This window comes from Pleurodeles waltl, chromosome 8 (assembly GCF_031143425.1).
Source record: "Pleurodeles waltl isolate 20211129_DDA chromosome 8, aPleWal1.hap1.20221129, whole genome shotgun sequence".
In the NCBI taxonomy this organism is placed as follows: domain Eukaryota; kingdom Metazoa; phylum Chordata; class Amphibia; order Caudata; family Salamandridae; genus Pleurodeles; species Pleurodeles waltl.
In genome coordinates, this window is record NC_090447.1 from 452,774,170 (window position 1) to 452,797,169 (window position 23,000).

At 44.4% G+C, this 23,000-nt stretch overlaps 1 protein-coding gene across 1 annotated transcript in view; it reads left to right on the plus strand.

Moving 5' to 3' along the window:
- EIF5B (eukaryotic translation initiation factor 5B) overlaps window positions 1-23,000 on the plus strand; it is a 675,161-nt gene that overhangs the window by 571,886 nt on the left and 80,275 nt on the right. Inside the window, exons 18-22 of the mRNA XM_069204389.1 lie at window positions 7,599-7,730; window positions 8,377-8,508; window positions 8,603-8,679; window positions 8,794-8,958; window positions 21,253-21,391. Of these exons, the coding sequence (XP_069060490.1) occupies window positions 7,599-7,730; window positions 8,377-8,508; window positions 8,603-8,679; window positions 8,794-8,958; window positions 21,253-21,391 (645 nt within the window). The remainder of the gene's footprint in view (window positions 1-7,598; window positions 7,731-8,376; window positions 8,509-8,602; window positions 8,680-8,793; window positions 8,959-21,252; window positions 21,392-23,000) is intronic.

Below are 23,000 nucleotides of genomic sequence, written 5' to 3' on the forward strand. Positions count from 1 at the left end.
TGTCTCTGGACATCCAAAGATCCTGCTTAACAAGTGGTGAGTCTGTGGCCTTCTCTGGGTCCTGCTTTTCTTCTTTCCAAGTTGGGAGGCTGTGGGCCCTGGCTCCTGCCACTGGACTGGCACCCCATGTGCACCACAGCTGTTGCATTTGCCAAGGCTTGTTGACTCTTCCTCTGGGAGATCTTCCGCCTCCCAAGAAGCCCCGGCCCCCAGCACTCTGTCCAGCATCTCCTGCGATATGGGACTTCTGTTTTGCTTGGCTGGTAAGGCCTCCTTGTGACGCCCTGTGTCCAGCGCATGTGGGTCACTCATGGAGGCTCCATCGACTTCTGTTGGCCTTCCTGTGTGCTGAGGGCCAGCTCTGACTCTCCCTCATGGGTAGAGTATTCTGGATCTTGCTGGTCCCCACAACTTTGCAAGCTTCTCTTCTGCTCCTATTTGCACTTGCCAGTGCTTGTTGGTGACCTGGTTGGTCACAGACCCTCCTTCAATCCGGCAACTGTCAAGGGACCGCTCGTAGGCGACTCCTGGGATCTTCATTGACTCCTGGAGCCCTCATCTTGACTTCTTCTTCCACCGACTTGCAGGAACTTCAGAAGGGTGGGCATTGTCATGTGCACCACCTGTTCACCTCCTTGGGTGCTGGACTCTGACCCCTTCTTTTCCAGGCACTCCTCGTCTGGAATCTGTCCCTGGGTTCCACCAGCCTGGTTTGCGGGTCGTGATAGCAGCTGAACAATGTGAGGCATCCGCAGTCTTCAGTGAGTCGCTTCTTCCGTCTACATCCAGATCCCTGGTGTAGATACTCCTGTCTTCTGGGTAGCCTGCGGTAGGGGCACTCTCCACCCATCCTCTTGCCTGTTGGTTTCCTCTGGGTCTGCTGGGAAGGGTCCTGAAATCCACAAACTCCAACCACTACTTCCTGGGTTCGCCTAAGGGACAACTGGGTGAGTACTTATTCTTGGTTGCTGGGGTCACCTGCTGTACTTACCTCTGGTGTTCCTAACTGGTCCAGCCCCTAGCTAACCACCACGCTTACCTTGGCTGGAGTTCCACTTTCACATTCCACTTTTTTAGTATATGGTTTAGCCCTCCCCTGGGGCTCTGTATATTTCTATGCTATTTTTGCTGGTTATTCTATATGTATAATTTTATTTAATATCTCCAAAAGTAGATATACCAATGTCAGTTTAGTACTGGTGCTGTAATAAAGTATCCTTTATTTTTTAAACACTTGTGCAGTTCTTTCTTGTGGCTGTTATTGTCTGACCACTGTCGTATTGCAAGTGGTTTACATTCCCCCTAGATGAGCTTTAGCTGCTCTCCTCCGCTACCCCTAGAGAGCCTCTGCTATCTGGACACCTATTCACGATCACTAAGGGTTGCCTGGGCTCAGTATAGGGTGCCACACCATAGCTGCACACCATGAACCGAGAAATCCTCCTACAGCTACTTCATGGCACTCCCTGTAATGGCCCTAAATTGAGTATTTAGTTGGCACCCCTGAACCCTAGATCTCAGATCTTGACAGCCTAATAAGCAGGACAAAGAAGAGTTGCACCTGCAGAAGAGTAAAAGATGATGATGATGATTTGGAACCAGCCCCACTGGCCTGCCAGCTGACCTCGACTGACTCTGCCCAAAAAGGCGACTCGTCCTGCAGTTGATCCTCCAAGAAACCAAGGAGGGACTGCCTGTCTTCCATAAAGTCTCCAGTGAGCAGTAGCTCTGCTTTGCAACAAAGTCTCAAGAAAGGACTCTCCAGCCTCTGGAACAGCAAAGACCCTACATCTAAAGGGACCTCTACTCCCCACGTCCACAACCCAAGGTAAGGTCAACCAATGGTACCAGCAAGGTTCCCCAGCTGCCCAGAGTCGGCATCTCGAGTCGTGTGTAGGCCTCCTGTCCCACAGCCTTGTGGTGAGAGAAAATCCGACTCTTCCAGCAACCACTGCACCCGTCGCCCCTGACCCCATCTGAGGTGGGTCATTGATACCAGCGACATCCCCTTGCTCCCCTGAGCTCTAGTGCATCCTGGGTCGCCCCTGCTGGACTCCCTGATTACACCTGCAATGCCAACACTCAGGACCCTCTGACCATGAGTCCCTTGGGGCGATGAAACCCAACGTCTAAGGACACCCCTGAATCCGTTGCCTCTGGGCACTGGAGAAAAAGACCAAAGGTGCACCTACGCGCCCGAGCACCCCAAGTCTACAACATACCTATTTGTTGTCCCCGACTGGCTTCCTAGCCAGAGTGTGGTACCTGTCTTCACAAGGACCAAACTCCCATAGGAAACCATTGGGCACCTGACGCCTTACCGCACCCCTGAACCCGACCACCACAGTGCTGCCCGGAGTGACCTGCTTATGTGGTTCAGATCAGTGCCTAGTACTTACTGTAACTTCTTGAGATTGGCCCTGTAAGTCATTATTAACGCTGTGTTAGCTGAACATCGTTTTCCTCCATAGGTTAACATTGAAGAACTCTGAGAAGTGTTGATTTTTTTAATATGAAAAGTATTTATGCTTGGAAAACTAGTTACCTGATTACAAAGTTCTTGGGTTTGAAACATATATAAGAAGTGTTTTTTTTCCTAATTTGGTCTTTGATTTATTGTTTGAGTGTGTGTGTCATTTATTGCCTCTGTGAGTACAACTACTTAACACTATGCTCTGAGAAGCCTAAATGCTTGCCCACACTACCACAAAATGGAGCGTTAGTCCTATCTACTCTTGCCTTTGCAAACCAATTGGGGATCCACTGGACACTCTGCATGGTGTATTTCTTTTTAGTGCACCATAAAGAGAGCCAGGTTCCTACAACTGGTAATCAGTGTAATGTGGCAAAAGTGTTGTGGTGCACTTGTTTACTTTTTGTTGTTTGGCAAGCCATTATTTAGCAAATGGAGTGTAGACTGTGAAAATATTTCAATTTGGCTTTCAAGAGAGCAAATTTCACATTACTTTGCCATAAGGCAGAATGACTGGAAGGAAGTGATGCAGAAGTCTGAGTTTGGCATGGAATCCATACTCCTAGACTTTTCTGACCTAGCTGTGGATAGTAGATAGTTTTTCTGGAGTTAAGATTGGCGATAAGATTTGTGTAGCAAATCCTGAGACATAAGAAAAGTATTTTTACTTTTGGTGGCAATGAGCTTGAATTGGTTCAATAGCATCCATGGTCAAGGCATATCTTGGTAATTTAACTTGTTTTTCTGTGTTTAGGCATGTATTCTAGTTATGTTATTAGCATATTAATGAAATCTGAAGACAGAAGTGTATATTGTGGCTAGAGTGAAGAACTGGATAAACATTCTAGTCTTATTGGTTGATACAAACAGTCTGTTTCTGGTAGACTGTCAAACCACAATTTCCAGTTAGGCTAGGGAGTCTAAATGTACAGAGGTAAAAGATGTTGATGTATATATGTACTGGTACTAATGCCCATATGGTTAAGATGACCTGCAAGCGACAGTGTATTCTGGGGAATCGACCAGGTTAATTTTAAGATTATTGCAAATATTTTGAGTCAAGGTAGCAGTTTCTCCAGTATTGGATCTTTCATAGATTCATGTGCATGAATTTTACCTATAGGTAAGCTTGGAGTCTCTCAGTTCTAAGTAAGCATCACAATGCTAAAAATCACTTTATTAACCTATTCATATCTTTTAAAAGGATCCAAACTTCAACCTATCTGGGGACAGATGAAACAACGCCACTGACTTCAAACACCACTGTACCTCAGATGTACTATGCCCATTGTGTGAATGGAGTCTCCCTTAACTCAGCTCAGTTTCTTTCTTTGAGATAAGTTTTATTCTTCAGTTTGAGGTCTAATTTGACCATTACTTCTTGCAAACTTGTAGGAAGTTGGCTCTGTATATATTATCTCAAAGTGAGAGATAGTGTGCACAGAGTCCAAGGGTTCCCCTCAGAGGTTGATGGTGGCAAAATTAGATAATACTAATGCTCTATTTTGTGGTAGTGTGGTCGAGCAGTAGGCTTATCGGAGGGTAGTGTTAAGCATTTGTTGTACTCACACAGGCAATAAATGAGAACACACACTCAAGACTTAAATTGAGGCCAATAGGATATTATATAGAAAAATATTATTTTCTTAATTCATTTTAGAACCACAAGATTCAGAATTTATGTAAGTACATAAGTCGTAAGGTACTTCACACAGGTAAGTATGGAACTTTGAATTAAAACAGTAATGTACACAGTTTTCGACAAAAATGACAATAAGTTATTTTAAAAGTGGACACTGCAAAAATCAGCAGTTCTTGGGGGAGGTAAGTATTAGTTTCTCAGGTAAGGGAAGCATTTACAAGTTAAGTCTTCTGGGCATGGGCAGCCCGCCGTTGGGGAACTATTGAAAGGATTGGCAGCGGGTTCGAAGTACAAATGCACCTATCCCTATCCCCTACTTACATATAGGCCTTGTAATGGATCAAGAAGCAAGTATTTGTGAATCGATGTGTGCACAAATCACAGCACCTGCCGCCAAGGTGCGAACTCAAGAGAGATACGATAATAAATATTTTGATAGTGCACCACTTGAAGTAGAGTAATAAAGTCCAGTTAGTCAATATCGTCACAAGATCATCTTCTTTTTATTAAGTTATCCTTGTGCATAAAAAAGATCAGCCAACGCGTTTCGTCCTTAACAAAGGACTTCTTCAGGGATGTGTAGCATCCACAAAAGAAGAAAGAAGACAAGAAGAAGTGTACACACATGAAGAGCCTGCGACGCTTGCTAAAAGGTGTAGTGCCTTATGTATAAGTTATAATCAGTTTCTTCTCTCATGCTGATTGTTGAGGTTATTAATGCCAAAAAGACGTGGTGCAAGAGTAATAGACAAATAGATAGTGAGGCGAAACCATCTCATGTAACCAAGGCTCTGCAAGTTCCGAGATGCGTGCATCCCTGAAGAAGTCCTTTGTTAAGGACAAAACGCGTTGGCTGATCTTTTTTTATGTGCAAGGATAACTTTAAAAAAAGATGATGATCTTGTAACGATATGGACTAACTGGACTTTATTATTCTACTTCAAGTGGTGCACTATCAAAATATCTATTATAGCCCGCCGTTGGGGGTTCAAGTCAACCCCAAACACCCAGCACCAACAACACAGGGCTGGTCAGGTGCAGAGGTCAAAGGAGGGCCCAAATAGCATATGCGCCGATGGAGAACAGGGGTGCTCCGGTTCCAGTCTGCTAGCAGGTAAGTACCTGCGTCCTCAGGGAGCAGACCAGGGGGGCTTTGTAGAGCACTGGGGGGGGGGGGGGAGGGTCCCAATCAGGCACACAAAATACACCCTCAGCGGCACAGGGGCGGCCGGGTGCAGTGTGGGGGGGATCCCAATCAGGCACACAAAATACACCCTCAGCGGCACAGGGGCGGCCGGGTGCAGTGTGCAAAGGAGGTGTCAGGTTGTAGATAGGAATCAATGGAGAGACCCGGGGGTCACTCTAGCAATGCAGGCAGGGCACAGTGGGGCTTCTCGGGCCAGCCACCGACTGGGCTAGGATGAGGGCTGCCTGCTGGTCACTCCTGCACCGGTAGTTGGTTCCTCTCAGTCCTGGGAGGCTGCGATGCAGTGCTTTTTCCAGGAGTCGGGTTCCTTTGTTACCGGGCAGTCACGGTCAGGGGGAGCCTCTGTACCCTCTCTGCAGGCGTCGCTGTGGGGGGGGGTGTAGGGAGCTCGACTCAGGGTGTCCATGTCTTTGGAGTCGCCTGCGAGTCCTCTCTGCAGTGTTGGTTTCTCTGAACACGAGCTGGGGGCATTGGGTGCAGTGTGTGAAAACTCACGCTTCCGGAGTGAGCCTTGAGTCTTCTTTAAAGATGATTTCTTTGTTGCAGTTTTGGACAGAGCCGCTTTCCTCTGGAGTTTCTAATCTTTTAGGTGCAGGTTAGTCCTCTGAGTCCACAGATGTCGCTGGTCTTGCTGGATGCGTCGCTGTGCTGGTTTTCAGAGTCTGGAGACAGGCCGGTAGGGCTGGGGCCAAGTCAGTTGCCGTCTCCGTCGTCTCTGCTGGACTTTCAGGTCAGCAGTCCTTCTTCTTTCTTCGGATTGCAGGAATCTGATTTCCTGGGTTCAGGGTCGACCCTAAATACTCAACTTAGCGGTGTTTTTAGGTCTGGGGGGCAGTAGCCAGTGGCTACTGTCCTGGAGGGTGGCTACACCCTCTTTGTGCCTCCTCCCTGTGGGGAGGGGGGCACATCCCTAATCCTATTGGGGGAATCCTCCAAACAAGATGAAGGATTTCTTAAGGCAGGGGGTCACTTCAGCTCAGGACACCTTAGGGGCTGTGTTGACTGGTGGGTGACTCCTCCTTGTTTTGGCGGCAAGTCCAGAGGAGATGATGAGAAAAAGTGGGGGCTGTGTCCGGAGGGGTGGGCATCTGCACTAGCTGGAGTGCCCTGGGGCCCTGTAACACCAGGGTTGAGGCTTTGAGGCTCACTGCCAGGTCTTACAGTTCCTGCAGGGGGAGGTGAGAAGCACCTCCACCCAGTACAGACTTTGTTCCTGGCCACAGAGTGACAAAGGCACTCACCCCATGTGGCCAGAAACCCATCTGGATGTGGCAGGCTCGCAGAAACTGGTCAGCCTGACACTAGGAGTTGGACTGGTATACAGGGGGCATCTCTAAGATGCTTTCTGGGGGCATTTTTCAATAATTCCCACACTGGCATCATTGTGGATTTATTGTGCTGAGAAGTTTGATACCAGACTTCCCAGAATTCAGTGTAGCCATTATGGAGCTGTGGAGTTTGTGTTTGACAATCACCCAGACAATATACTCTTTATGGCTACCCTGCACTTACAATGTCTAAGATTTGACTTAGACACTCTAGGGGCATAGTGCTCATGCAACTATGCCCTCACCTGTGGTATAGTTCACTCTGCCTTAGGGCTGTAAGGCCTGCTAGAGGGGTGATGTACCTATGCCACAGGCAGTGGGTTCTGGGCATGGCACTCTGAGGGGAGTGCCATGTTGACTTAGTCATTTTCTCCCCACCAGCACACACAAGCTATGATGCAGTGAGCATGTGCTGAGTGAGGGGCCCGGGGGTGGCATAATACATGCTGCAGTCCTTAGAGACCTTATCTGGCCACAGGGCCCCTGGAACCATTTACAAGGGACTTATCTGTGTGTCAGGGGTGTGCTAATTGTGGAGACAATGGTACCTTTTTAGTGAAAGAACACTGGTGGTGGGCCTTGGTTAACAGGGTCCTAGCACTCTTCCTAGTCAAGTCAGCATCAATATCAGGCACAAAGTGGGGGGTAAGTGCAACAGGGAGCCATTTTCCTACAAACCTCAAACTACTTCGCCCTAGTTATAATTTTAGGATGATATAAAGAGTATTTTGTACTTATTGTGCGTGTTTCAAGTCTTTCTCATAGTGTGATGCTCTCTTTTATCCCCATAGCCGATGCCACTTTCATTTTACTCATAAAGCTTGTTGGGTCTGAAGGTGGGCATTCCAGAGTCACATTGTTTTCTGTAATCTCTTTGACCTTTCATTGTGGTATTTCTGATGAATCTCTTGTCCTTCACTAATTCTTTTTATTTTTGTGTGTCTTTAGAGTCAGTATGAGAAACACAAGGAGGTTGTGGCTGCCCAGGGTGTAAAGATTCTTGGGAAAGACTTGGAGAAGACCCTGGCTGGTTTACCGCTGCTGGTAGCCCACAAAGAGGATGAAATTCCAGTGCTTCGAGTAAGAAAAAGGAAGTTTCAATAAACGTTTTGTTTGTTTTTTCATGTGAAAGAGTTGATTTGTAACCTACAGTGTCATCTTGTCCACATTTCTACTTATGTGGAATCAAACATTCAAATAACTGATAATGTACACCAAATACTAGCAAAAGGAGTAATTTGTCTGAGATCTGGTCCATGTCTGAGATTCCTCTGATGCTGCGCCCATTGGAACTTCAGGTCCCACCAGCAGGATGCAAGAAGGCATGAGCCCAGCAGCCTCAGTCTGTCTCACCAAAATCAAGAATAGTGGGGTGGTAAGAGATGTCACTATAGGCAAGGTTGATGTTTGTGCCTTGGGTATTACATATTGCTGTTCTGTTGTACAACCTAGATGCATAAGCAAAGTAAAATAATGATAGTGGCATCACACTTGTATGATAGAATGATGTCCCACCACAAGTCAGCATATTGGAAACGCACATACAGAGTGCAGCGCTGACTGTAGTTCGTTTCTGACTTGGTTACTCAGGTAGCTAGCTGCCAACTGGGATGTCTGAGGATTTGCTACACTCTTTTAACATATTGCATATTGTTTGTCTGAATGAGAAGTCTTTGCAGTAAAACATGGATCTCACTAATGGGAGTTTACCTTCCTCTTTTAAAAGGATGAATTAATACACGAATTGAAGCAGACACTGAGTGCCATCAAACTAGAAGAGAAGGGTGTTTATGTACAGGCATCAACGCTAGGTTCATTGGAGGCGTTACTTGAATTCCTTAAGACCTCCGAAGTGCCAGTAAGTGCTTTGATAGTCATTATGATTTGCCTTCTAGGACGTAAACGTACTGGTTTTTTGCCCTTACCACTTACCTGTTTTCTTTGTTTAATAGTATGCTGGAATCAATATAGGCCCTGTTCACAGAAAAGACGTAATGAAGGCATCGGTTATGTTGGAGCAGGACCTTCAGTAAGTAGTAAATGAAATATCCAGCTGCCAAAAGCATGTCATAATTCTTTACAAATGAACTTATATTCTCCTTTCTGCGGTGTTACATGCGTGCATTCAAATCTCTCTCTCCAGGTATGCAGTGATCTTGGCCTTTGATGTAAGGATTGAACGAGATGCTCAGGAAATGGCTGATAGTTTAGGAGTTCGAATTTTCAGTGCCGAAATTATTTACCACTTGTTTGATGCTTTTACGAAGTACCGACAAGACTACAAGAAACAGAAACAGGAGGAGTTCAAGTAAGTGACATTTGTTTTTAAGATATAAAAGATTTTGTTTTGTTAAAAATTGAAGATGTTCGTTAAGAATCATTCAAATCACTCAAATAGTCATTGCTAAAATATGAAAAAATAAGACCTGACAGTTTTTCTTTTACCTATATGATGAGTTCAGTGATTTAATTTTCCTCATCTTTTCATGGTTGGATGAAACTTTTAAATGGCATTTATCACCAGTAAGATTCGATTTCTACTTTTTCTTGATCGATCGCTTTAAGCTGCTTGACTGCTTTTGGAGTGAGTGGGGGTCATAGCCATTAAGATAATCGATTCGAGAGAAATGCTGGTGTAGAGCAGAAAACCGTGCATTTATCAAGTTTCATACCAGATATAAGGAGAGCATACTCGTGTGTTTTTCATTTATGGGGGGAGTAGGTGGATTCTCTGGAAGGCTGTACATTTATTGTTGAAAGTATTTTTGTGTCGCGTGGGCTCTCATTATCCTAAATGAGACTACTGGATTTCTAGGCAGCAGGATCGATAACGGTGTGGGGGACTGAGTCTGACCCACGTGTAAGGAACTCTGTCACCCTAAATCCGGTTGTTGCTCCGGCTAACTAGCAGTGCCTCATTTCTCCCACGGGGAAGAAATGATTGGGCAGCCGAGCGCATGACATCTTCGGAACTTCTCAGGGAAGTCGTGGTCACTCAGATCCAAACCAACTCTCTCATTCACAATATGGTCTCATATACAAATGACAAAGACAGTATAAGTTTTATATAATGTTTTAATAAAACGACTGTATTTTAGATATTAAGGCGTGAGCCGCAATAACCAGAACAATACAACATAGTAGTATTGATATAGTAACCAGGAGAGTAAAACATAGAAATAAAGCTATCATAATTCCTAACCATTTCTACTTTCCCTCTGCTTGTTCTATTTGGAGCACAGCATCTTAAGCTTTCAGCTTGCCTTTCTGTATCACTAGGGAGACGGACACACTAATACCTGAGCGAAGGCCTGTGATCTGGTTCAGCATCTGCAACGAGGCAGTCAGCGTCTAGTTGTGGTTCCCTGGTCGGAATCTCCCTCTTACATGTATTGGGACAAGGAAGTGATTTTATAACTAACATGTCATCGTGATCACAAAATGTTCCTACGCAGGAATGGCAAGTCTAGACTCCTACCACGTCTATCGGCAATGTACCAGACTGTATCCTTGACTAAAGCACAGAGTGAATATGTTATGAAGAACTCCAGTGCTGAAGTAGGCAAAACAGTGTGATATGAATAAAAAACAACACCGTAGAACTGGCTATTCTGTAAAATAACAGTACGAAGCCTAATAGAAAGCATTTAGAGTAAAGTGCACAGAGGCTCTAAGCTGTTAGCAAATGAATAAAATATATTTAGGGCAAAGTGCACAGAGGCCTAAGGCCTGGAGCTAATGCGCAAAATATACGTAAAACTGACCACACTACACCCTCCCCTTGTCGGTAGCATGTGGTTCCAACAACATAAAAAAAAATAAAAAAAAACATGACCTGAATTTAAACCCAACATTTCGACAAGATGAGAAGACAACAAAGTCATAAATTTAGGAAACATGCGACGATAGAGCGAATTGCAATATAGTGTCAATTTAGTCGGGAGAGAGAGAGAAAAAAAAAATCCAATTGTCAGACAGAAGCAATAGAACGTAGAAGCTCCTCCACTTCGAGATAGGTCAATATCGGAAGATCCACGCCACAAAGTACCATGGAGCAGGTGTGTTCCAAAGCCCCAAAACCATTCAGGGCGGCACCCCGTGTAGTGCCAAGAAAAGAGACAAAACCATCTTCCTCCAGGAAGGGAATCTCATAATCCGCTTCACGAAGCAAACGCAACCGTAGTGCACAAGTCTGGGAATGAGCCCTAATAGGGAACATCAACAGATCAAGATCAACCACTGGAGAGCGCTGCAGTGAGAGACAGAAAGCCAGTGCATGTTCAAACGAGCACCAAAGGCATCGAAACACGGGTTGCACACAATCCAAAACCGGTCGGAACGACAAAGACCAGTCACACTCCAGATGAGCCAGGAGTGTTGCTCCAAAACGCTGCATCATGCGTTCACGACACAGCTGTGCTGACGGGAGCAGCAATACAGGATCTCGTTGCGGCGGGACAGCCATTGCGAAAAAATAGCAACAACAGCAAAACTCCAGCCAATAAAGACAAAGTAATCGGGAAACCCCCAAAAATGCTTCCGAAAATAGAGTGTATAGCCGAAGGTATCAAACCGAATATGGAAGAGAAGGTGTGAACGAAACCAACACCAACGGCTTTGAAAAAATGAGCAATACCAGCAGTGCTGGATGCATTAAATATACGCCCCACAAGTTCACCGAAGTGACTCGGAAAGTTAGTATTCAAAAGGGAATTGGTATTGCAGAAATGTTCACATTGGATAAGTCTCTTCGAACCATATGAGACGAAAAATGTGGTCTCAACACAGTCTCCACGTGCTCAGTGTCTGATCCATCAGGAAGAAAATGACCATGTATTACCAGAAAAAAGGTAACCACAAATCCCAACCATAAAAAAATAGTCAGTACAGCCATAAAAAGCCACAAATAGTTCCAAGGAACAACAAAATATGTACGTTTAAGCCAACTGAGTAGCTTACGTGGACCTCGGATTGAAGACAGCGAAGACGAAGAGCTGGATACAGCCTCATCCGCGTCGTTGAAGCAGCCAGAGGCAGTTCTTGCAAAAGGTGCAACAGTGAACAAGGAAGCTGATGGAGGTTCTCTCCTAGGTACGCTATAAATCACATGTTCAGAAACATCAGTAGAACGTACAGCAACTTGAGAAAAAGAATCGATATCAATCGTTGACTGTGGAACAATCGCAAGATCATCTTCCACCCTCCCCAAGCTTGGAGAGGAAACCGGGTCGGTGCAAATCACCTGCAGCGGGACTTCTTCCCCAGTAGTGAGAGGGATGCCGGAACTACTGGGTGCCCCTCTTGGTCTGCTGTGCAGAATCGGCCACATGTTGTAACTTGACATTATCAATGGAAACAAAACGATTTCCTTTGGCCCCTTGCAGCGGCGGCAAAATCACAGTTCTCGTGCCGCTCACCCCCAACACCGGGACAGGTGCTCGATAAGAAGGACCAAATTCTTTCTTTACTGCGACCTTTTCACGCACTAGATCCCCGATCCCCAATCCTGGGTATCCAACCAGTAGGTGTTACTGGCTCAACCTTAATTCCAGAGGAGGCAGCACTCGCAGAAGAGTTATCTTCACAAAATTGTTGTAAATCCTGTAAAACAGTGACACGATCATTTATGTCAAAGGGCGTATCTGCCGCCTCCACACCAGGACCATCTAGATCAGGAACATACATTCGTGTTCCGAACAGGCACTCATATGAAGTATGACCCCCCAGTGACCTTCTAGGCAAGTTATTAAGTGCTCTCTGTACTCAATACAGGTGGGCTAGCCAACTACGACCCGTACCTATAACCCTGGCTGTTAAGGATTGCTTTAAATCACGATTTAAACGCTCCACGACAGAATTTCCCTCTGGATGAAATGGAGACGAGAATTGGAGTTGGACCCCCAACGAAGCCATGGTGTCCCTGAATGCCTTAGAGGCAAAAGCAGGGCCCTGGTCCGAATGAAAAGCTGCAACTGCAAATGTATCGACAAAGATACGCAAATCTTTAATAACAGTCCGAGCGTCAGCCGAGCGCTGTGGCCAGACCCACACAAATCTGGAGCACGAATCTACAGCAACCAATATGTATTTGTATGCACTATCTGGTGTCAGTGGACCACAATGGTCCAAGTACACACACTGTAATGGTCTATTTGATATCAGAAGAGGAGTCTGCTGCGGGCGTCTAGCCGACGATGCTTTAATTTGTTGACAGACGTCACAACAAAGGACATACTGCTTTGTCTCCTTATAGAGACCAGGCCACCAATAACGGGCCTGTAAAAGTGAAATCGTGGCAGCCACACCAGCATGCGCAGATGCCACCCCTTCATGTGCTGCAGAAATTAATCGAGGTCTCTCAATCATATTCGGTAACTCACGTACACCAACGCCTGGAATATGAACAACAGCATTAAGTGCACCACTCAAGCAGTAACTATATTTAGAAGGGAATCCTTTAGGAAATGGCGTGCCATCAGCCGAAGCTTTTATGGCAGCCGAAATCGCTATGTCTGGTTTTGAACTCAAACGAGTTACCGCGGCTACAGTGGCGATAGCCACTGCCGACTTTGCAGCCTCATCAGCCAAAGTATTCCCAGCAACGTGTATTCCAACGCGCTGGTGTCCAAGTGTATGTACAACATGGACTTTAGGAAGCGTTTCTTTCAGACCCGCAACCTTACCCCACAACAATTTATGTTTAATGGTGTTGCCTTTAGAATCTCTGAACCCATTCATTTTCCAATAATGCAGATATTCATTGAAGGATTGCACACAGTAGTAGGAGTCACAGACCAGCAAGGTCAATATCGCCGGCTCTGCATGCTCCAACGCTAACAAAAGAGCTTTGAGCTCAGCCAGCTGCGCCGTGCAATCTCCCAATGTTTTAGTATAAGTATGTCGGGGGCAGAAGACTTCCCCCTCCATAGTCCCGCTCACCACCGCACATGCAGCTGAATACTGTTGTTTAGTCCCAACCGCCGGTTGCGCAGAGCCATCGGTTTACATGACCACTTCATATTGGTCAATAGGCAATGTGCCAGCAGGAACTGGATACTCTATTTCATATTGAAGAAATTCTTGAGTCTGCAGCTTAGGGTCAAATATATAATCCACATCAGTGGCCGTCAAAGACGTAGCCCATTGTATCCACCGCGGGTGTAAAGCTTTCGAAACACTAGCTTTTGTAACAGCCTCTAAGGCCGGAATTGGGGAAACGACAATTATGCGTTGGCCCTGGGCTAGCGGTCTTTCTTTGATCACAGCCATCTGTACTGCAGTGAGAATTTTCTCAGTCTGTGCAAAACGTTGTTCTGCAGCAGAATACAAGTGGGACTTGTATGCTATCCGGACTGTCTCCCCTTCATTAAAGGTGACATACGTAAATCCAACAGCCCCAGGAATCACCCTGATGACCAAATGAGTTTTATTGTCCCGTGTGTGTAAATGTTTAACCGCTAAGAGATCATTCTGCAACTCTCGCAGTATGTGTGTATGCTCAATCGTCCAAAATCTACTTGAAAAATTCGGGCGAATCAGTTCATATAAGGGTTTTATACGTGTAGCATAATCAGGAATGTAAGTTCTGCCAAAATTCAGAAACCCCAACAAAGACTGGAGCTTCCGAACCGTATTAGGAGGCTGCAGTAAAGCACATTTCTCCAAAAAATGTGGCGCCAGGCTCTTGCCCTCACTCGATAACTCATATCCCAGGAAAATAACACTGAGGATGTAATCTTCGATTTCTTAAAATTAAACTTATAACCAATATCAGCAAAACCCACAACAATGCGCGATACGCGACTGAGATGTTGTTGAATCTCATCGTCCGTCAAATAAATGTCATCAACATATGATAACGCCTCAGGGTCCAACTCGTGCAGAAGTTCAGTCACACGAGCCGAAAACAGTCCTGGGCTATTCTTATACCCCTGAGGTAAACGACAAAACTTTTTCTGAGAGCCAAACGCACTGAAACTGGTATAGTCCCGACTTTCGGGTGCTATATTCTGGCAGAAAAATCCATTCGAGATATCCAAGGTTGTTTTGTATTTTTTACGCACTATATTATTCATAAATGCAGCGCTATGTGAATTCTGTATTGCATATGTGCGTGCATGACTATTCAAATGTCTGTAATCCACCACTATCCTATAGGAATGGTCCGGTTTAGCAAACGGAAATAAGGGATTATTCATCGGCGAGACAAAAGGCTCAATCACACCTTGGTACTCCAATTGTGTAAGAATTTTCCGAACCGATGCCCTTGCTTCAAATTTAATAGGATATTGCGGCTGTGGCTGAGGTTCTCCTTTAATGGGAATGACATGATAAGGTGAATGTTTATCCCACCCCACATTATTTCTATATAGGGCGGGGGCTTGTGCCAGAGCCCATGATTTACCATATGACTCCGCTAGTTCTCTCGGAACAAGTGGTGAAAAGGAAGGCGCTATAACCTCCTCCCCAACCGGTCAGTCGCGAACAAAGTCAGGTGGCCAATCTCGTTCGGCCAACAGGACATCATATGATTTCACCACATGGTCCCTAAAGATGGCGTGTACAACGCGGTCAATGTCCCCTTCTAATCGTAGAGTCACAAGATATACTTGATCAGGAGCAGAGACTCGCATATCCGCCGTCTCGACTTGTATGAAGTCATCAGTTGCTTTCGCCTCCAGATGCTCTAGAAGACTCCGGCGAACTATTGTGACCTCTGCCGCGCTAACAGCGCTAACGCCCATGTCTTGTTCGTCAAGAGAACCCTCTTCTTGAGCGGCATGTCTGAGACTGCGGCCACTTTTTTCTTTTTAAATTGCTGTTTTTGTTGCAGCGGTTTCTCTTCTTGTTTAATAGAAACCTCCGCTGAGCGTTGTGAATCCTGTCTCGGTTTCACGTACTCCGTCCTCCGCTCTGACCGCCCACCTCTCTCACTTCTTTTCTCCGAGGAGTCCTGAAAGGAACGAGATTGGCGCGTATCAGTATATTGATATCTATCAGGCGTCTTCAAAGTATCCCTATTCCTGAGATTATACTTATTTTGTGGGGTCTCCGGTTGCGGAGACTGCCCACCATCTTTCTTAGGTGTTTGCTGTTTCTTATCCCAGCGCTTTTTTGCACCCTCAGGTTGCTGTTGCTTAGAATTATCCTTATTATTTATACCCTGCAACTGTGGCTTCTGCGGTCGAGCCCCTAGGCTATCACGACCAATACTAGAATATGTTTAAGCTATTATTCTCGGAAGTTCCCGCTCCTGATTAACCTGCGGAACGTCCCGAAGACGCATTCGCACTGCTAGTGCTACAGCCTCCCCCTTGAGATTACTCAAAATAATAGAAGAAACCGCTGCAAAATTACCCATCAATTGCATGCCTAAATCTAAGGCAGGGGCAGCCCCATATTCATCCTGAATTTGTTTAAGCACCTCCGGCAAATTAGCCAAAGTCGGTGTACTGTGTGCTGTAGTATAGAGTGCGGCAAACACCGTGCCCCAAGTATTACAAAGATCCACCGTAGGAACCATCCCATACGGCAAACACATCGTCAAAATCCTATGCTTATCCTGAGGTCCCGTATGGGGAAATACTGCTTCCAGCGTATTAATTTTTTGCGCCAGCCAAAATGGAGTCTCCTCACGTTTAGCCGGTACTTTGCCCATTACAGAGTGTACAGTGGCCGGATTGATTCCCGGTACCACCGCATGTGGGTGAGCTGGAGCAGCACGCGCTGCATTAGTATTTAATGTCTGCATCACAAACTGAACTAATCGTCTGTACGTTGCAGTTAATTCCACATATAAACGACGCACTTCAGCCACTGCCACATTTGCCACTCCAGGATATGGTGTATATGTAGCCAATAAAGGCCAGGTTGGACCATCATTACTCAACGGACCTAACCTTACTGGTGTTACTGAATGTGGGAGGGCGCCATCAAGCCAATTATGGTGTTCTTGATAAGATAAAGGTATTTCTAAGTATGCATAAGCCCTGTATTGTCCAGGGACATTCGCAACAGTATATTCGTGAAAAGTATTTGTACCCCCATCAGCTGCTGGAAATACGACCCAAGAATAAAAAAGTTCTGTTCTATAGGCTGCATGGGCGTCCACCACAAAAGTGACCGGACCCCCCTGGACCGTCAGTCCATGTGCTATCAGATGACCCGTGAGCGGCAATCGCATATTAAGCGGTATATTTATTACAACTGGATTCGCCATTAGTATAACAATAATAGCTCTATGACAGAGAAGGCACACCAATATCAGGGTATTTCCTTTCAAAGTTCAAGCTTGAACAACCAACCACAAAGTATGAGGATGTACCCAACCCGTGGTGGCGGAAACCCTCAGCCCCACGGACGTCTCCGTATACGGAACCGAGGAGTCAAAATATATACGAGACCGAGAGAGTCAGTCGGACCCAAACATTAGAGCCAGACCAAACGTTGGCGGCGCCATGTCGCGTGGGCTCTCATTATCCTAAATGAGACTACTGGATTTCTAGGCAGCAGGATCGATAACGGTGTGGGGGACTGAGTCTGACCCACGTGTAAGGAACTCTGTCACCCTAAATCCGGTTGTTGCTCCGGCTAACTAGCAGTGCCTCATTTCTCCCACGGGGAAGAAATGATTGGGCAGCCGAGCGCATGACATCTTCGGAACTTCTCAGGGAAGTCGTGGTCACTCAGATCCAAACCAACTCTCTCATTCACAATATGGTCTCATATACAAATGACAAAGACAGTATAAGTTTTATATAATGTTTTAATAAAACGACTGTATTTTAGATATTAAGGCGTGAGCCGCAATAACCAGAACAATACAACATAGTAGGATTGATATAGTAACCAGGAGAGTAAAACATAGAAATAAAGCTATCATAATTCCTAACCATTTCTACTCTCCCTCTGCTTGTTCTATTTGGAGCACAGCATCTTAAGCTTTCAGCTTGCCTTTCTGTATCACTAGGGAGACGGACACACTAATACCTGAGCGAAGGCCTTTGATCTGGTTCCTCATCTGCAACGAGGCAGTCAGCGTCTAGTTGTGGTTCCCTGGTCGGAATCTCCCTCTTACATGTATTGGGACAAGGAAGTGATTTTATAACTAACATGTCATCGTGATCACAAAATGTTCCTACGCAGGAATGGCAAGTCTAGACTCCTACCACGTCTATCGGCAATGTACCAGACTGTATCCTTGACTAAAGCACAGAGTGAATATGTTATGAAGAACTCCAGTGCTGAAGTAGGCAAAACAGTGTGATATGAATAAAAAACAACACCGTAGAACTGGCTATTCTGTAAAATAACAGTACGAAGCCTAATAGAAAGCATTTAGAGTAAAGTGCACAGAGGCTCTAAGCTGTTAGCAAATGAATAAAATATATTTAGGGCAAAGTGCACAGAGGCCTAAGGCCTGAAGCTAATGCACAAAATATACGTAAAACTGACCACACTACATTGGGATCCAGATGATTTTGCAGTCTGATACCAGTTTCCCCTGAAGACACAGCATATGCTCTTAGGCAAGTGTTTGAATCTCTGTAGAGCACAGTTCAAGTTCCCGTTTATTGACCACTTGATGTGAACTTGTCACAGACACACTCATTGTAACCTAATTAAGGAAGCTTGTCATCTCACCCACAGTGTAGCAAGGTACGATATGTTATATGCATGGAATTGTCATTTATTTTTACTTGGCTATTGTTCCTATGTTTTTTAACTCATTTCTACAGTTCATGTATTATGATTTATACTGTTACACAACGACTTTTTGATATAACACCTGCGTGTGATATTATTTGGTTCCAATTATAGTTTCTGGGTTCCTAGTGAACTCAGAAACCGCTAAACTGTACTTTGTTGTGGCCAGTGTACTTCCCTCTCCACTTTCTCCCCCTTGCAGAACATTGGTTTTAATATGACTCAAAACAGCACTGTGTAAACCGGGCATTTTTTAGAGTAGGGAGTTCCCTTCCTAAATCCCTTATTTGCATTGTGAACTCTGTTTTTTTTTTTTTTTTTTTCTTTTTCTTTTTTTAAATATTTCATGCGTTGAGTTCGCAATCCCATCGCTTGTTGGAGCCCTTGAGATTTTTTGGAGCCTCCTTCTTATACCTAAACCTACTGGTAAGGGGTATGAGGAACTTGGGACAATTTGACCTACTCTACCGGGTGGTCTTTTTTTTTTTTTAACACTGAGTGACACAGAGATACTAATAAGATACTGACTGCAACTGCTGAGGCTTCTCACAGCACTGGTCCCATACTGTCTCCAATCATTTACCTAAACATGGAGTCACAAAATTCACCAGTATGTTGATATACAACTGTACTTGAAAGTCTTCTCTGCTTCAGACATCCATTGCCCTCACACACTGCTTGCACATCATCCAAATCTGGATATCTAGCACTTCTGTGAAGCACAGCTCAATCAATGCAGAATTTCAGTTACCTGCCAAGAGCAATAAACAAGATACAGTAGAAAACTGGCTTGAGATGCAGGCCCAAGCCATTGCCTGTGGCTGAGATTAATCCAAGCATTTCATCCATTACCCTGTTGTTGTTCTTGCATTTGCTGCCCTAAGTGCGTCGGGTATGCCAAGACGTGGGTCCTGGGCTCACTTTGCCAATGCAACCAAGCTATACCTTGCCAGTCCTGGGTTTCCTGTGTTCTAGTTCAGGGAGGACCTGGCCTGGCAGTTCAGACTGGACTTGTTCAACTTTTCCCATGAGGAACAAGATTGATTTGCACATGGTTGGGTCCAAATGTAGATGGCATGGTGTGCAAAAGTCGATGGTTTGGGATGTGGCCAGTGGCTGTGATTAATTCGAGCATTTCATCCATCACCTTGTTGCTTTTGAAAAACTGTCTCACTCACATGAACCTTTCTTGCATCAAAATGCAATTTTCATTGAATGCCAGGTCACTTGGATTCACCCTGGATACCAATCTCACCCTCAAGAAACGCATTGGCAAAAATCAGACAGCATGTCCCAGCTCTCTTTTCTTAAGAAAGTCAAACTGTTTCTTCCGGAAAGCACTCTCAGAACTGCTGTTCAAGCCTTCGTACTCATCCATCTGGATGATGGTGATGCAATCCTCAGTGGCCTCCCATACTCAACTCTGGCATTTCCTGTCACTTCCTACACGCTTCAGCACATCTCGTCTAGGACCTAAAGAAATGTGATTGCATCACCATCATCCTGATGAAATGTTATTTATGGGCTCCCCTTGCTGGCCAGCACCATCTTTAAAACCAGCGGCATCATTTACAAAACTATCATGACTAACTCCCTTGCTTAACTTGCAGATAAGCTCACTATCTTTGGTGGATCTCGCAACACCTGCAAACAGGACACCATCTGACTACAGACTAAAACGTTTTTTTTTGTTTTTGTTTTAAATAAAAAAGGGGGGTGGACAATTTAGCAGGTCTTTCATCTCTGCACACTGGATATTCCGTTACACTGTGTATCCATCAGGACATACCTAATACTGCTCCAGTTTAGGAACGAGTTGAAGACTCACTTCTTTAAAAAAAAAGACTACAACACAGCACATGCCCACCCTCAACCCTGCTTCCTCTCCTCTTATTCTTTGACTTAATGCTCATCTTTGACCATGTGTAGCACTGTGCTTCCTTTAGGCTAGGTTCACCTAATAGAAATACCATACACGTACATACTAGGGGAAGTTATTACAGTGACATTGTTGACATTTTAGAGTATACAGTCACACCACAACCTGAACTGTTCCTTGAAACTTGAACAGGTGATGGATCCTTATCCAAAAGTAAGGAACCTTTTCTTGGTCTATAAAAACAGAAACTTATTAAGTGATACCCAAAGAAGATGGAGAGTGCAATAATGGCTTCTGCTCGAGCACCCTGGGAGGCAGGTTTCCTCTGGTTTGGCCTTTTCAGAAGCAGATATGAAAACCCAGCAAAGCGGATAGGCCTGGCTTTAATATGGTAACACATGAAGATAGCATTTGTACATGCTTTAACTTAATAGTCGGATCTATTGGGTTTGCCAGTGCTTGTTAACTTTATTTTAGCACTGGATCCTTAGATTGTCATGAAAGGTCAAGCTAACTGAAAAAATGGCTAATTAACGTGTCTTTTTTGTATTCTTTCCATAAACGCTGAAGTCCTCTCCATACTTACCTTATATATGTATTGCTTTTATAATGACAATGAAGCTAATAAAAATTGCAACAGAATCTGAAAATCACATGTACAGCAATGTCTTCTGAGTACATTTGAAAACTGGTGCCATTTTGCTTAAGGCTGTTTGTGCTGTCTGCAAGCAAAAAAAGAATAGGCATAGACCTTTCCAAAACGACAAAATGACCTGCTGCTCTGCCATCCCCCTGAGACCCTTCCCCCACCCCCCACTGTCCAGAAAAGGTTGAACGCTTTAACCAATCTGTGCAGAACTATCCACAGGATTGAAAGTTGTGTCCAGATTTGGCACTACACCTAGGAAATGTGATCTTCCTGGGGAACACTTTATCCAGCTATAGTTCTAGTGATTCGAGTTTAACTATGAGTTTTAAGACCAATTGTGCATTTAATACTTTTCTTCCTCTCTCTAGGCACATAGCAGTATTTCCATGCAAGATTCGAATACTCCCTCAGTTTATTTTCAACTCTCGAGATCCTATAGTGATGGGAGTGATTATCGAAGCAGGCCAGGTGAAGCAAGGAACTCCTCTTTGTGTACCCAGTAAAAATGTAAGTACCATGCTCATTGTATTTCCTCTGCCTTGTTTGAACGTAACAAAGAACATTTTTGAAAGCTTTTTTGTTAAATGCCTAAAAATGGGGCCTGCATGTGGTAGGTAATTATACTTTTTATTTGATCAATTAAATAAGTACAAGGCAGTGTAGTAACATTAGTAGCAGTTGTAGTAAACAGTGTAAGTCACTTCTTTATATATTCCTGTCTGTAGCATAGAATTCCATCATTTAACTCATTTTTTCATTCAGTGAAAATGTATTGCTGCCTATAATGTACTAATGCAGTCACAAGCAGACAACTCTACTTGCAAAGGAAGAGCTTCTATTTTAGGATTTTATGCAGCAACCACTGTTTCTTTGATGTAGTATTACTTCTCAGAATAAGTGAAACCCGTTTCTTTTGTTTTTGATGTCTCTTGACATCGTCATTATGTGTGGAATGATCGAGCTCCAAGGGAGACAACAAATTGTTTGCTTGCATAAAATTGATGCGCAATACTATGGTACACCTATTTTATGTAGTTGCTAAATTTGACTGTTGAACCATGAACGATTGGTTCTAATATATATAGTTCTACCCTGTTTAAAACCCATCTCTATTCCTCCATTTCATTTAATATTTTCCTGCTTGTTGAGGAGTGAGACTTTAACTGCATTTGTTCTGCAGCACTAATTTACCTAGAGCTGGCAATTCTTTTCTTTTTTTCTATCTCTTGGAAATTGTATATTGTGTGATACATTTGTAATTAGCTTTTTTCCCTGTGGATAGTAACTACCATATAGGTTCCGTACCTCATGTTAACAATAGGTTTGACACGCTGTCCTGAATACAACATTTGTATGCAGGTTCCAGACTGCTCTGAGACATGCACTAGGCACTGGCCAGGGAAAAATACTTTTACCCTTTAGGGAAAAAACGTTTATATGGAATGGGCTGTTGGTTAATTTCATGTGCTACTGCATTTTTGTACGCCGCCCCCACAGGGAAAGAAGGCATGTGCACATGTTAGGCAAGACGTTTTTAGTACTTTTCCTACTTGTTTCAGGGCCACTAGTACCATGCCTTTGATAATACAGTATAGCAGTAACATGTGTGATCACTACCTATTGAGGTTTGCTTGGTCTCCCCATAGGACTAGGGATGACAATTATAATACCGATGTCTCCATGGCAAGAGCGCGGAACAAAGTACTGATCTCAAAATTACAATGGCGCCTTGAGGCTGCAGATATTGTAGCCCCTAATTAGAGTTTATACTAAAGTAAAACAGCGACTCGCCCCTCCAGCACCTTTGTTCTCCTCAGAACTCAGTGCAGAAAGAAAAAGCTGTAAAAGACATTATCATGATGCAGTCAAAGTAATATATAAACAGGCTCTGGGGAATTATTACAACAATATTAAATCAGCTCAGCGCCAGTATTATACATGGACATTTTCTTTTTTTAATTGTGTCTGGTTTTATGGACCCTAAAGCACGAGCCATCATGCCAGAAACTAACCCCACGTTAGGTTAGAAATTAAGAGATGTCTTTGAAGATAGAATTTCTAAAATTCAGACTAATATAATAGCGTCTCATTATTGCCTCCCCATGGCTTTTTTTTC